Source organism: Sceloporus occidentalis, unplaced genomic scaffold (assembly GCF_023333645.1).
Source record: "Sceloporus occidentalis isolate IW3139 unplaced genomic scaffold, rSceOcc1.0.p SCAF_174, whole genome shotgun sequence".
NCBI classification, from domain to species: domain Eukaryota; kingdom Metazoa; phylum Chordata; class Lepidosauria; order Squamata; family Phrynosomatidae; genus Sceloporus; species Sceloporus occidentalis.
The window spans coordinates 708,348-722,391 of record NW_028317154.1 but is presented as its reverse complement, the minus strand read 5'-3'; the positions used below and the strand labels follow the sequence as shown (position 1 = coordinate 722,391).

The window sequence follows — 14,044 nt, the reverse complement described above, 5'->3', positions numbered from 1 at the left end:
GGAAGTTCGCGAGAGCAGACGCTGGTGAAAGTTCAAGCAACTGTAAAACGAGAGAGCTACTTAAACCGAGCATGCGAGAAGCGAGGCTGTGTAGGGGCGGAAGTGTGATTGTGTAAGGGCGGAAGTGTGATTGTGAAAGGGCGGAAGTGCACGGCTGTATGTCACTCCCAATTGTGTGATATAATATTTAAGAGACTGTAATGATGGCAAATGACCAGCATGATATCATCTGCTGACCTATAATGTGCAGCATGATTATCCCCAGACATTAGTTTGGGTTTCTGATTTATTGCTGATCTTTGATTTTTGTTAAACTTCTAAAACAAATATATAAATCAGTAGGTTATAGTGTATATGTGTTTACACAGATCTGTAGCATGCCTGAACTATGTATGAAGCATAATACAAAAGACAATCTGGCACTTGGTTTATACATATGGAACTAATAGATGTGAAGACAGTATCCACATTCATGGGGCAATAAACATTTAATTTGCTTGTTCAGGGGCCTGGCAGGCCGGGGTCGGTGAAAGGATACGTGTGTCTGGTTTTCATTTAAAAATCAAGTATTTCTTGTTTTTTTATGATCTTGGAGTATGCTGTAATATAAAAAGTGAAAATGTCCTATCCCCACCAGATTCCTCTGTCTCTGGGAAGCCTTATCGGGGGCAGAAACTGCCAACAAACTTTGAAGCCAATGAAGGAAAAGTATTGTTTTACCATATTGGCTGGGCTATATAATAAGGATATACGGGGAATTAATTTCTTGAATTGGAACTCTGTCCTGCTGTCTCTTCTGGGGGGGAAAAACTTACATTTTCTTCTGCCATGACATTTCACGCTGACCATAAACATACCTGGGAACTCTCAGGGTTTGTCTCCGGGTCATTGCTGCAATCTTAGGGTGAAGGCACAGATTCTCAAAGTGTGATCATATCTAATACTCCCAGCTGGCGCTTTTGCTTCCACTATGTTATGATTGAAAACCCTGCTTCAATTCAGGTGATTTAATCAAGTTTATGTTTACCTACAAGTCCAGATTTCCATGAGAAATGGTATTAGAGCCATTCGGTCACCACATTTGGCAAATCACTACATAAATTCTTTACAATAAGCTACAAAGGGGTTTATATTTTAAGAGTCTCAGAGTCAGCTCAACCCAACGAAGTAACCCTGTTTTAAGACATGAAATGGGTAAAGCATCAGACGGAATCAGTTCTTATTTAAAGCCCTTAATTAAAAAAAAATGGTCAATGTAAAAGCAATGGATTTTTTTAGGACTGATTATCATATTGTATTTTTTCTCAAATTACAAGGTTGTAATACCACGATGGGTGCACAGACCCTGCTTCTACAACCACAGACAGGAGCTAATAAGCCATTGGTGTTCTTAAAATGCTGCTGAAAAAGGACCACTATAATAAAAAAAAACTAAAAAACTGTTTGCATACATGGTCTGGTCATAAACCTAATAGCGATCCAGGCAAGAAGCCCCACACCGATACACACCATGCTTTTTATACTTTTAGATTGGTGCTATAGGCATTGATCTGACTTGCATGTCCCTCGAACACTGTGGAGGCTTCTATTGCACTCCTGCCGGGTACCAGGCTGACATTAGGGGCAGTTTCTGGGTTGATTGTTAGCACCCCTAGGTCCAGGCACCAGCCTGACTCACCTGGCACTAAGATCGGTCCTGTTTAAGGGGCATGGTTGCAGATGTGGCCAGAGACAGGGCTTAACGGGACTTTTTGGTTGTTTGACAGCTGTTTGCGTCACTGTGTAAGTGAAGATGAACACTTAATGTACAGACTGATTAGTAAACACAATTCCTGTTAGTTAAATACACATTATTGTAACTAGAAAAGAGGTGACATCAGAGCAGGGATGAGGGACAGAGGGGTTGGGACTGTCCCTCCTGAACCAAGGACACTCGAGAAGTATGGGTTGAGGAGGGCAGGGTCAGATCATATGGTGGTGGTCCTGGAAGTAGAAGTTCTGCAGCTATAACCTTGCCCAACTTCCAGTATGCTTCATGGATGTCGCAATTATTTTATTGAAGGGGAAGTGTACTTTAAATGGTTTTGTGGTTCACTGTTGAAGCGAAGTATTGGAGAAACTGTGGTTTCCTGCTCATAACTTATAGATATTTTAGCTGCGAATACGATGGCTGATTCAGCCACATCACTTATTTTAAATGCTCTATCCGACTGTATAAATGGAATGACAAAAATTCATGTATTTTTTGGTTCTTATAGGGACTCCACCTTAATTATGGGATTTCCTTACCGAGCAAGCATGTATGATGTTGGTTGGTTCACTATGGGATGCATTCACTGCATGAAAGTGGAACTAGACACTATACAGAACCCAGATGACCCCTCTCCGAAAAAACACTTGTAAGAAGTTGGAGAATTGGAACTGCAGCTGTTCTGCAAACCTTAGTGAATAAATCCATATACATTTTAGGCGTATAACCAACCAGGGAGGTGGTCTAGCTTAGGGTGACAGATCTGAGTTGTGGTAGCCCCTGTGCCACATTACCAGATGCAGGGCGATCAAGCTCCCTTGTGTGTCACTCCTATACCTGGGAACTTTCAGGCTCCAGCTACCTTTGCGTAATGGGGGTATGCGGTGCTGAGGATGTCGGTGGCTGGTCCTGCCGACGTTTTGTGAGGGGCTAGCCCCGTATGCAAGGAAGGGGAGTGGGATGTGCCACAACACTGTTCCCGCGACATGGAGTTTACCTATGGTAAACTGGAGACTAGCAAAGGAGCAGAGTCTCCGAGCAAAACCCGGGTATAGTCTTTCCTCAACGGACTTGTTAGGCAGCCCTTATGGATATCTGTGCCTTAGCCTTAATATCTCTCATACCACGGTGCTCAACCTTAGATGGTCAAGTGGAGGGCTCAAACCATTGAAGGTAGAGCACCGGAATATGACACCCTTCTAAGGGAAGGGTCCACACGGGCAGTTGTCAATGCTTAGGTCATGCCTAGAGCAGTGACCTCATAAACTCAAGACTTCAACAGTCTTTTGGTATGACTGTGATGCCTTCACCTAAACTGATGTATGATGATGGACACAACCTGTGACATAAGAAGATTATTCCCCCAGAATCCTTTGCACCCTGAGCCGCTCTATTTTTAGTGTTCTGCTCTAAATCCTATGCACTCAAGTGAGGTGTCACTGCCGGGGATCTAATGGCAGGGTTAAGACATGAAGAAAAACAAACATCTTTATTGGTTTTTTTTGACGCCTCCAGGAAAAAAATACCCTTATAATCAAAACCCTTAAGAAAGATATTCCAAGGTATTTACTTTTGTATCTTTTACCTATAAAAACAATCTATTACGTCAGCAATAGTGCTGTATTGATTGAAAAAAATTGTATTATTTCTTTTTAGTTAGGATAATTCTATATACTCTATAAAATATTATTTTTTTTATTTTTTTAAATCCACAAGAATCTAACGATGTGTGTTTTTTAAAATAATCTAACATTTTATTGCGACGGGCAATGTGCTTATTTAAATTTAATAATATTTTACAAAACATTTTTTTGTGTCCAGGAAAGAAAAGAAAAGAGGCGATATGAAGCAAGGGAAACAGGGATTTATTTATTTTCTGCATGGAGCAGAGGGAGTGATTGATGTATGGCACAACCACTCAGCATAGCTGGTGATCCTTTCTACAAATTTTGATTTTATCAAGGCGCTGTTTTTTTCTATTTATTTTTGTGTGAGTATTTTTGTCTGCCCCTAAAAGATTTTTACTTAAAAAAAATTCTATATAATTATTATTTATTAGTAAAAGGCGATTATACACACAGAGGTGGCACTACCCCTTAAGAAGATTAAGCAGCTGTTTTGAGTCACACCGATTACTCTTTTAATGCAACGTGCTCCTAATTATTGTGTTTTTGACATTATTTTTAATGAGTTATTATTTTTATCCCTTGTACGTTAGACACCCACCCACAAATCTTTTTGCTTAATGCCCCTGAAAGGGCCGGCTCCGACGACATCAGTTTTAAACACAGAATAAAGCTTGATTTTCTTTTCCCCATACATATTAAAGCCAAATATAATGTATACTATAAGCAATGAAACTCACCCCCTCAAAGAGTAATCTTCACCTTGGTTGTATGTAGCTTGGCCAACACCTGGATGAACGTAGAACCCTGATCATAGACATTCGAGATTCCAGAAACTTCCTATATGCCCTTTATAGAAGAATTCTTGCTGTAATGTTCAAGGTGACCAAATATATTTCGAAACATGTTGCTGTGCAATACCTTACGCCAATCAGAGTATCCCAGCAGTAACTACTACTTTACAGACAGAAGACTAACAGTACATATGACTTTTTTTTATATAGCTGGACCATTTTTTTTTTATTACTAATCAGATTAAAAATAAACTTGAAGAAGTATTGTTTTTTTTTACTCTGTACAACAGTTCTAGTTTTTGTAAAATATAAGGTATGTGTATATATTCCGGCAGCTGCATATATTAGCCATGTCTATGTGTTCTAGCACTCTACTAGACGAACCCCCTGACTCCTTATCATACTGCCTATGGTAAACAATAAAACGTCTCAGTCTTAATCGCCAAGCCATATACTTTTACCAATGAAAGTCTATGAACAACAGACTTCATTAGCATTACCATAAATAAACAGCTCAGTGTGATGGTAGAACAGGAAAAGTTGTCTAAAATATCACATGGCTGACAATTATGGCAGCTTCCACGTCTGTAGTTTATTAGAACACAATGGGCTAAAACCAGCTTTTTGCTGTATACAGCACTGGATTAAATGACCAAGGGAAAAAAAAAGTTTTTTGATGGGACTTCAATTTGAAGAGTTCCAAAGTGGGAAGAAATGTATTAGAAAACTGAACTTAAAAGAATAATATAGTATAAGGTTGAGAGGTACTCTTGCAATCACTGGCTGGTTGTCAAAGGCTTTGGTAGTAAAATCTCACCAGGAAGGAATTTTCTTGTTACAGGACATCATCCATCCATTTGAAAGTCATTGTGTGGTACAACGTGTGCAACTTTTTATGAATATATCCCTGACCAGGATAAATATGGCTGAACTATTTCTGGGCAAAGTGTTGGTGAAAAATAACCGGGACCAGGATGAGCTGGACACTGAACGGGAGGTGTGGGAGCGCTTGGAAAACAGAGTAGTCTTGTTATACTTTGCAGACTCGGGGAGCCCTCGATGTCGCGAGTTCTCCCCACTCCTGAAGGATTTCTTTGTCAAGCTTACCGATGAGTTCTATGTAAATCGAGCCTCCCAGTTAGCGCTGGTCTATGTGTCTCGAGACCGCAGTGAGGAGGAACATGAAGACTTCCTGAAGGACATGCCTAAACGTTGGTTACTGGTCCGCTTTGAGGATAAAGAGTTTAGGAGGTGACCATAATCAATTTAGCATATATATATATATTTATAGCTCTTTAGAATATGAAGCTCTAGTGAAGATAAAACAATGTCCTCATGATTCTCATACTGGAATTGTTTAAGGTTCATCAGTGATTCTATTAGCAGAACCCTTACTTCCTATATTTATGAATGCATCACTGGTAATACTGTTGGTATTTGGGTTGCTTTCTTATATTTATATATATTTCATTTAGACTGTATTAAGCCCCTTCACTTTGGGGCTTAATACAGATTCACAGATTGGACATGACTAGGTTCATTACTTAATCCTAGTCGCAAAGAAAAAAATCTCATTGAGTATGTTCAACTTTTTTGAATTGTGTCATATCTTTGTTATTTAATTACATAATTGTTTTCCAGAATTCTTACCATGTTCCTCCACTTTCAGGGACCTTGAAAATCAGTTCTCTGTATCAGAAGTCCCCGTCCTGGTTGTCCTCAAACCTTCAGGCCAGGTGATCTCCCCGAACGCAGTGGATGAAGTAGAGCGGTTAGGTCCCCCCTGCTTCAAGAACTGGCAAGAGGTCTCTGAGATTATTGACAGAAGTTTTCTGCTTCCGGAATTCTGCGATGATCATGCCTCCCGGAGCATCAGTGATCCCATTCGCAGGATAAAATACAAAGTTGAAAGTGATTCTAAGAAGAAAGAAAGAAAGCGGAGTGATGAGGATGATGGTGGAGGAGGAGGTGGAGCAGGGTTCTTCTAAATACAGATAATTAAAAAAAAAAACATCAGATGGAAGAATTATGAAATTTCAGATGTTTCCATTAATTTAATGAAAGAGACAGTATGGAAATGGCATTCCAAATATGTGCAGCCTAATTAATTTTATTAAATATATAGTGTATCAGCTAGCCAATGTGTGTAGCTATACATTTGTAAAGGGAACAAGATAAGGTTGTAGGACGTGGGATCAGCAAACCAATTCAGATCCAGAAATAACATAACACCAAAGCATGCTCTTCAAGAAGTAATGCAATTATGTTATATCAAAGTGTGCTGAGGACAAGTGGCCTGCTTGCAACTATGAACTTTAACCCAAGGTGAGCATACGTGTTGCTTTTGTTCGGTACGAGGCCAGAAGAGCGAAGAGAAAGAACAGCCAAAAAAAAAAAAAAAAGCACAGAGAAAGAATAGATGCATGAGCACTAAGGAGCCATAGAAAAACAATTCTCATCACAGGCAAATTCTACTGTGTCCCTGACTTCTTTCCTGCAGCTCCGCTTCTTCTCTTGCCTCTTCTTGTTTTTCTTTCTTCTGTCTTCTTTCTTCTTCTGCTTCTTCCATGTCTTCTTTCTTTGTGAACCAGATCTTCCAGTACACTTCCACAAAAGAGTGGAGCCTCCAGGGACACCTTTTCCCTGTTTGGAGAAATTATCTCCGTTAAATTAGTACTCTAGTATAGAATAATGTAGACAGGTGTGGAAACTCTTCACTTTCTCCGCAAATCCGTTTTAATTATTTTGGCCTGTCTTAGTACTTCTGCAAAAGAGCAGAGTGACGGGGAGAACCTCTCCACCATTCCTCCAGTCCCAGGGGCTCTGCACTTCTACAGAAGTGTGCCAGGAGGCCTGGTTCACGGAGAAGCGAACAAAGTAGACACGGGGAGAAACAGACGAAGAAAGAAGACAGAAGAACAAGAATAGCCAAGAGAAGAAGCAGAGTTGCGGGAAAGGAGACATGGACATGGAAGCGGTCGGTTGAGAAGGTAAGGAGACACTGAGAAAATGAGACTGTGAGAGAACGTGAATAAGAGTTTGAGAGAGCTTGGAAGAGTATAAGAGTGAATAACTTTGAATGACAACAAATTTTGTTTCTAAATAGAAAAAGTCATCACAATTTCATCCGAACCAAAAGGGCAGGAAACAATATTTGGTGTCTGAAAACGAATGGACCCCAAACCAACCGAAAAATCATTTTTGGTTCATTTGGAAAAGTCCGATATGGATAACTAAAGGGCTACTTTTCCATCATGTGCTATGAAATGTAGATTTTAGAAAGTGGCAAATCCACTTTAAACATAATGTTTTGAAACATTTCAACTGTTTTGGGAAGGAATGTCATTAAAAATCAGCAAGCAATTTGAAACTAAATTCAAATTGTGAAATCTTTAGCCCTAATTAATGATCTGCTGTTTTATCTTGCTTGAACATGTAAAGACGTTTTGCATTTATTACACTGACAGCTATTTCACAATTTATGAACAGATGGAATTTTTTTCCTAGCGTCGTGATGGCTCCTTGATGTTTTGTGTGTAAGAATTTTCATCCTCAGGTTGTGAATAATAAAAATAGTAAGCAATTGAACGGGTGTACCTAATAAAGTGGCTAGTGAGTGTACATTCAACAATACCCAACTCCACTCTTCGTGTCGCATAATAATAATCTATTTATTGCAAATCTAAATCTTGGGTTAAAATTGTAATGTGACATGTCTGTCTAAACCTGCATATTCATGATAACCCGCTGTCAGAGGCAGACAAGGCTCTGTCTTACTCAAGAGCTCCACACAAGCTTTTTCTGGACTCACTCACTGGATACAGAGGGTATTTAAGGGCATCCTTTTGGTGTCTCATCTCTGACCATCAACTTCTGATGTCCTAGAGACCTTGATCATACATTGAGATAACAAAACATGTCTAAAACTGAGTATTTGGCAGCTAGAATAAAATAATAGTGGGTTTCAGCTTTTATACATAACCCCTTTTGGGAGTTCAGAGGTCGCTACTACAAATAGTCCCATGCTTTTCTCCAAAGAATCACAAATGGGATAAATAAGAATGAAAGATAAACAATTACGTTCAGAATTAATTTTGAAATTCATCAAATGTCTATGCCTATTGATGTGTGAAACGTGTTAGTAGGATATTTGTGTCTTGGCGTTTTGTTAATCTTCACATACACTTAATAAAGTCTGGATGTTTGTTTATTTTTTTGTTCTGTGATAAATATGGAAAATAGGTAAATATGATGTCACCCTGAAATGCTGGAGGGTACAGGTATCCAGTACACATATATTGCTTATTTTAATATATATGCACAATTTTATAGGTTTATTTAGTGCATTGGATTATTTAATGTAGATACAATTATAGAACTTTAAATAATGACTTAAGTTGATATGATTCTTTTTCTAACAATGGTGAATATCTCCCTCTAGAGGACAATAAACACATTGCAGATGTGGCCAACATGGGTGGAACTTATTTATTTTAGTTTATTTTTTTTATCAATGAATGAAACCAATGCTAGCCCAGCCATACATAAATTACCACATTATGATATAAAACAATTTGGGAATATTGGCCTTTTAATCTGCACTATGGACCACTACTTGCATTGTGAATAATGAAACTTAATTAAGGTGTTAAATGCGTTTTTGTTCCTTTTTTTGCTAATTGAGTTAATTTTTTCAGTTATTATTGTTATTACTGCATTAAATTGTATATATATATGTATAATATTATATATATTTAATATCTATTTAAATATAGATATTAAAAACACTTGTATCAAAAATGTGATGATAATGTGTAGAGTTTTAAATGTGTACGTAAAGGTTGTGTTTGTCATGTATCAGATTTAGTTTGTATTAAAGGGATCTGGATTAGCTATTTTAGCTAAAATGAACTAATAATAGCATTCGTTGTGTGGCGTAACATACTCTAAATGTATACACAAGTTTGAGCAATGAATGCATGTTACTTGACTTCCCTGGAAATGGAATCACTTTAGCGAGTATGATTTTAGCCTTTCTCCTTTTTGTTGATAACAGGCAGCGTGTTGGTTTGAGTTGTGTAGACCGTAATGCAGTGAGGGCAAATAAAGAGGAAAGAAGACCACAAAGAAGAAAGAAGACCACAGATTTGTAGGCGTTTCCAATGAAAATTGTTTACTCTATGTACTGGAGAGTAGAAATGAATCTGCCTCGTTTATGATGGTCCTGCTCAAGTCCAATGCATAGTTAACCAAGGCTTAAATCTCTCAATGAAAACACCCCTGGAGGAGCTAGCTAGCTAGTTAACCCATCAGCCACTTCTTCCTGAAATCAATTTCCATATTCCGCTGACTTTACATATAAATCGCAAGCCTTCGGTATGTGGGAGTCTTACTGGCAAAGCTCCAGCCTACTCCATCACGAAGAGAAAGCGTGATCAGATATGCTTACTGTGCGAAGAAAAGTTAGTCTATTCTTGTAACGAAGAAAAAACACCATCTATTTTGATAGAGAACTTCCTGCATGAAACTACAATATGTCAGCCTAAGGTATTCTTGTTTCAAAATCTGTGTCTGCGCACCCAAATAAAATAAATAAAATATATGTGAACCAAATAGCTCAAATGGAAAATGGCATTGATAATGTATACAAGAGGCTTCTGATATGCTCATAAAAAAGGACAACATATAGTGCAGTACGGACGTTTAATGTAATAGATTACTAGCAATATAAGACGGTAAACAGGGCAACGATATGCCCATGTACAAGCAAGTCTCTCCTATTAAAGGGGTCTTCCATAATAGAAAAAGTAGGCAGAGAAGGAGGGTCAAATGAAAATAGCAACTTTAATAATAATTTATTTGAATTTTTAATAATTCATAGCAGCGCTACCATGAAAAAAAAAGTTGTATACTCCTTCTCCCCAATGTTGTCAACACGCACTACGCGTTTCGCCTTCCGCTTCGTCTGGTGCAAAGATTCGATCCGCCTTCTCTTTAATATACCTGCTGGTCTCAGCTTATTGGTTAGACTCGTTATAGGTTTCAAGCTGGTAGTCCCAATGGTCCACGTTATTAAAAAGTCTTTCATCTGATCCATATAAAAACGGCATAATCAGGATATACAAATTTGCATTTGTAGTAATAATAATAATAATAATAATAATAAAAGGAAGACTGTTGGGCATTTCATAGTTATCTGCCACCCAAGGTAATCCTATTCCATGAAATGTAAGAATATAAATACAGATATATCTCATACATAAATATATAAATATACTGCAGAATATAAAAATATAAAAAAATACAACATAATATATGTCTAATCATACACTGTGCACAAAAAATTACATAGTTCAAAGTCACTATTCAGTCCGTTAGGTGTATTTAATCTAAAAATCCATTCCATCTCTTGTTGCCCCAATGTCTTAAAAAAGTCCTCTCCTCTCCAAACTTTCTTTACTTGTATGATCCCATGGATTCTAAAACTTTTGATTATGATGTAATAAAAAGTGGGTGGATACGCTATGTTTTTCATATCCATTACGGATATTTCTCAGATGCTCTTCTATTCTAATGCGTAAAGCTCTAGTTATGCGTATTTGCTCGATTATAAGACGACCCCCAAAGTTTTTAATATTAAAAAACCTGAATGTAAGACTATCCTATAAGAAAAAAGTTTTACTAGTAAATATTAATTCATGTAAACTATTTTTCATGTTTAATAACAGCTATGATTAAGAAAAATAATTTTTTTGGTTTTTTTTCCTTTTATTTGCCAACCTGCCCCCAGTTATGCACACGTGCCCCCCAGAAATGCCTTAAACCCCCTATATGCCACTCTGTCCCCCAGATATGCCTTTAAACCCCCAATATGCCATTTTGCCTACAAAATGCCTTTTAACCCCCTATATGCCACTTTGCCTACAGAAATGCCTTTTAACCCCCTATATGCCACTTTGCCTATAGAAATGCCTTTTAACCCCCTAAATGGCATTCTGCACCCCCCCCACAACTTACCAATGCTTCCCCAGACTTGTCCCTCGTACTTCTGACTCCCTGGTGTCTAGGGGGCAGCCGATGGACGTCATAGAACCCCAGAGGAAGTGTTTGCAGCAGAGGCTGCCAGAGAGGAGGATCCGGGTCCGCTGCAGCACTGCGGGGGATCTGCATCTTAGTCTTGTAGTCAGACCTCTATTTGAGGTCTGATTAGAAGACGACCTCGAATAGAAGACGAGAGGTATTTTTCATAGCATTTGCTCTGAACAAAACCTCATCTTATAATCGAGCAAATATGGTATAACATTTTTGGAATGGCAAGTAATTTGTTTTTTAATAATATATTTCTTATTTGTTCTGTTTAATCTAAAATCAATCACCTTATTATTTCCCTTCTTAATTGTTTTACAGGCTAAACAGCGCCCACACTTATAAAAATCAATTTGTATTGGGTAAAAAATTCATTATTTAATTTTTTTCTTTAAAATAACTCCTTACTAGTTTATCCTTAATTTTCGGTGCCCCTCTAAATACTATATTGGGATATTCCCCCAATATATCTTTTAAATCATAATCTTTCCTCAGCAGGTGCCAGTGATGTTAAATATCCCCTTAAAATAAGGGAGGGCTGATATAGATTTTAATTGATCTTTTTTCTTAGAGGATATCCTTTTCCTCCCTTAGGCTAGGTTTCCACTCTTTTTTTTTGTGCTAAAAACGCCCATAAAAACGCCAATTCAGCCACACAAAAAAAACGCTGCAGCCAGATCTTGTTCTTCAATAGGAAATCGCACAATGCCATATCCACTTGGCGTTTTTCTGTTTGGCGTTTTTTCAGTCCTCTGTGGCGTTTTTCTGCTTTTTTGGGCTCTGTGCCAGTTTTTCAAAATCGCAGCATGTTGACACTCTGGCGTTTTTTGCAAGGAAATCTTGGCGTTTTTCTCCAATAGAAGTCAATGGGAGAGAAAAATGCCATGAAAAAGCCATGTGGGTTTATTGCCTTGGCGTTTTTTATGGCGTTTTTTTCCACAGTTACAATGCAGAGGATGGACCCAGTATCTGTGTGTCCTACGAGAAATAGGCTGGAAACAAACAGTTTCACACAAAACAAAGTTCATATTGAATTTTATACCATTTGGAACAAACATGCCATTACAAACAAACATACGCGACGCATCAACTGGATCCTGCGTGCCAAAAGCAACAGCAAACCATTTGCACCATCATTTGGGGCCAATCTTCCTAGAGGAGCAGACATTCGGAATAAAGCAAGCCTTACAAACCACAGAAAAGAGACAAAAGGGTCCGCCGGGGCGTAGAACTCTACCAAGGAAATGACATCAGGAGGGGGCAGATACTTGCCATTTATCCGAATCCCTTTTAGCTGGGTGACAATTCTAACTTGTAAAGGCTGCAAAAACTGCCTAAGGTCAAAAAAAGCAATTTCCACAGAAAGGCTAAAACGCCAGAAAAAACTCCAGAAAAAACGCCAAAACACAGGAAAATGCAGTGGCAGTTTTCTTGGCGTTTTTCCTGGCGTTTTCATCAAGAAAAAAACAGATTATAACAGATTATATGAAAGGATGGGAATTTATTTTCCTTGGACGTGGAAAGGAGTCGAGTGATGCTGCTCCCCCCCGGCTCTTATTTTGGAGTACAGACTGTTGTACTTCAGATAAGATGATTATAGTGCAATGAATTTATTTATTGTCCTTTTTTTTTCCCTTTTATGAGCCTGTGGGACACCTCTTGTATACATTATTGGTTTTGGTATTTTTTTGTTATTACTTCTGGGACAATTGGGACTTTGTCCGTTGTGGTTTCTTGAAGCACTATTTCACTATAAGGTGTTGGTTTATATTAGTTATATTGCGCTTCACTTATTGTTTTCTTGAATATTCTTGTTTCAAGTTGAACTCCAAGTCACAAAGACAATCCTTAAATTGGAAATACTTTGTAAATATACACTGCTGGATCTGCCAACATTTAATCTCAAAGACCACAAGGGAAAATTTGTTTTAGAGGTGCGGCTGCTGGACAGAGTTTTACAAAGACCTTTTATAAAATTTTAATTTATGTTGAGTTTATTTCAGAACAAAACATACAGATCCTATACAAGGCATCAGAGTAAAAAGCGAGGTATGGTTGAAAGGGTTAAGGCAAAAGACAATGGGATGAGACAGAAGGAAAGGAGAGCTCAAGATCAGTTCTCTTCCTTAAGACCAACAGATATCAACCAAATAAGGCATTCAAAAGAAGAATTTGGGTTTGTTTGTTTTTTTACATAATTTAATTTATAAGCACTGTTTCTTGACATATTATGATGATTGTTTATGGCTGTAGAAAACTTATATAGTCATTCATTAGCTCCTACAAGAAAGGGACATCAGGGAAGGAAAGAGGGCACTTTGGGCCCAATGATGGACTAACTCTGCTTTAATGATCTTTAGGGGAAAGGAATAAGTATTGTTATAAAATTATTATATTCTTTATATCTATAAAACACCTGAAATGTGACGGTATTCCAGAATAACAAATAGATGTTATGTAGAGAAGTTTTATATTACTGAGAGAGTTATAGATAAGTGAAACAGCGTGGTAGAGGCTAATACAGTAAGGGAATTGAAACATGCATGGTTTAGGCGTAAAGCTCTCCTGAATCTAAGGCAAAATCAAGGATTGATTAAGACCTGACTCTTACATCAGAAAAAAAGACCACGTTAGATTGGCTGAATTGTTCTTATTTGCCATCAAATTCTGTTTCTATGTTTACACAAAACTGCCACCAGAGAGCGCTGTTATTGCTTCACTTTGCATATGAAGATAGTCTGAGTTTCTATTTCTTGTCTTATCTTTTCATTTTAACTGACTTAGTGTCA

At 37.9% G+C, this 14,044-nt stretch overlaps 1 protein-coding gene across 1 annotated transcript; it reads left to right on the top strand.

Moving 5' to 3' along the window:
• Positions 1 to 5,091: 5,091 nt before the first annotated feature.
• On the top strand, positions 5,092 to 6,157 carry LOC149279209 (nucleoredoxin-like protein 1). The gene is made up of 2 exons (XM_089501403.1): positions 5,092 to 5,420; positions 5,839 to 6,157. The coding sequence occupies exons 1-2, from the start codon at positions 5,092 to 5,094 to the stop codon at positions 6,155 to 6,157; spliced, it is 648 nt and encodes a 215-aa protein (XP_089357529.1).
• The last annotated feature ends 7,887 nt before the right edge of the window (positions 6,158 to 14,044 follow it).

What these genes read in the sequence shown, in the direction of transcription:
- LOC149279209 (XM_089501403.1), top strand. Translation starts at nt 5,092, where the DNA reads ATGGCTGAACTATTTCTGGGCAAAGTGTTGGTGAAAAATAACCGGGAC. An exon ending in GAGGATAAAGAGTTTAGGAG is followed by an intron (nt 5,421 to 5,838) that starts GTGACCATAATC and finishes CTCCACTTTCAG; the next exon opens with GGACCTTGAAAATCAGTTCT.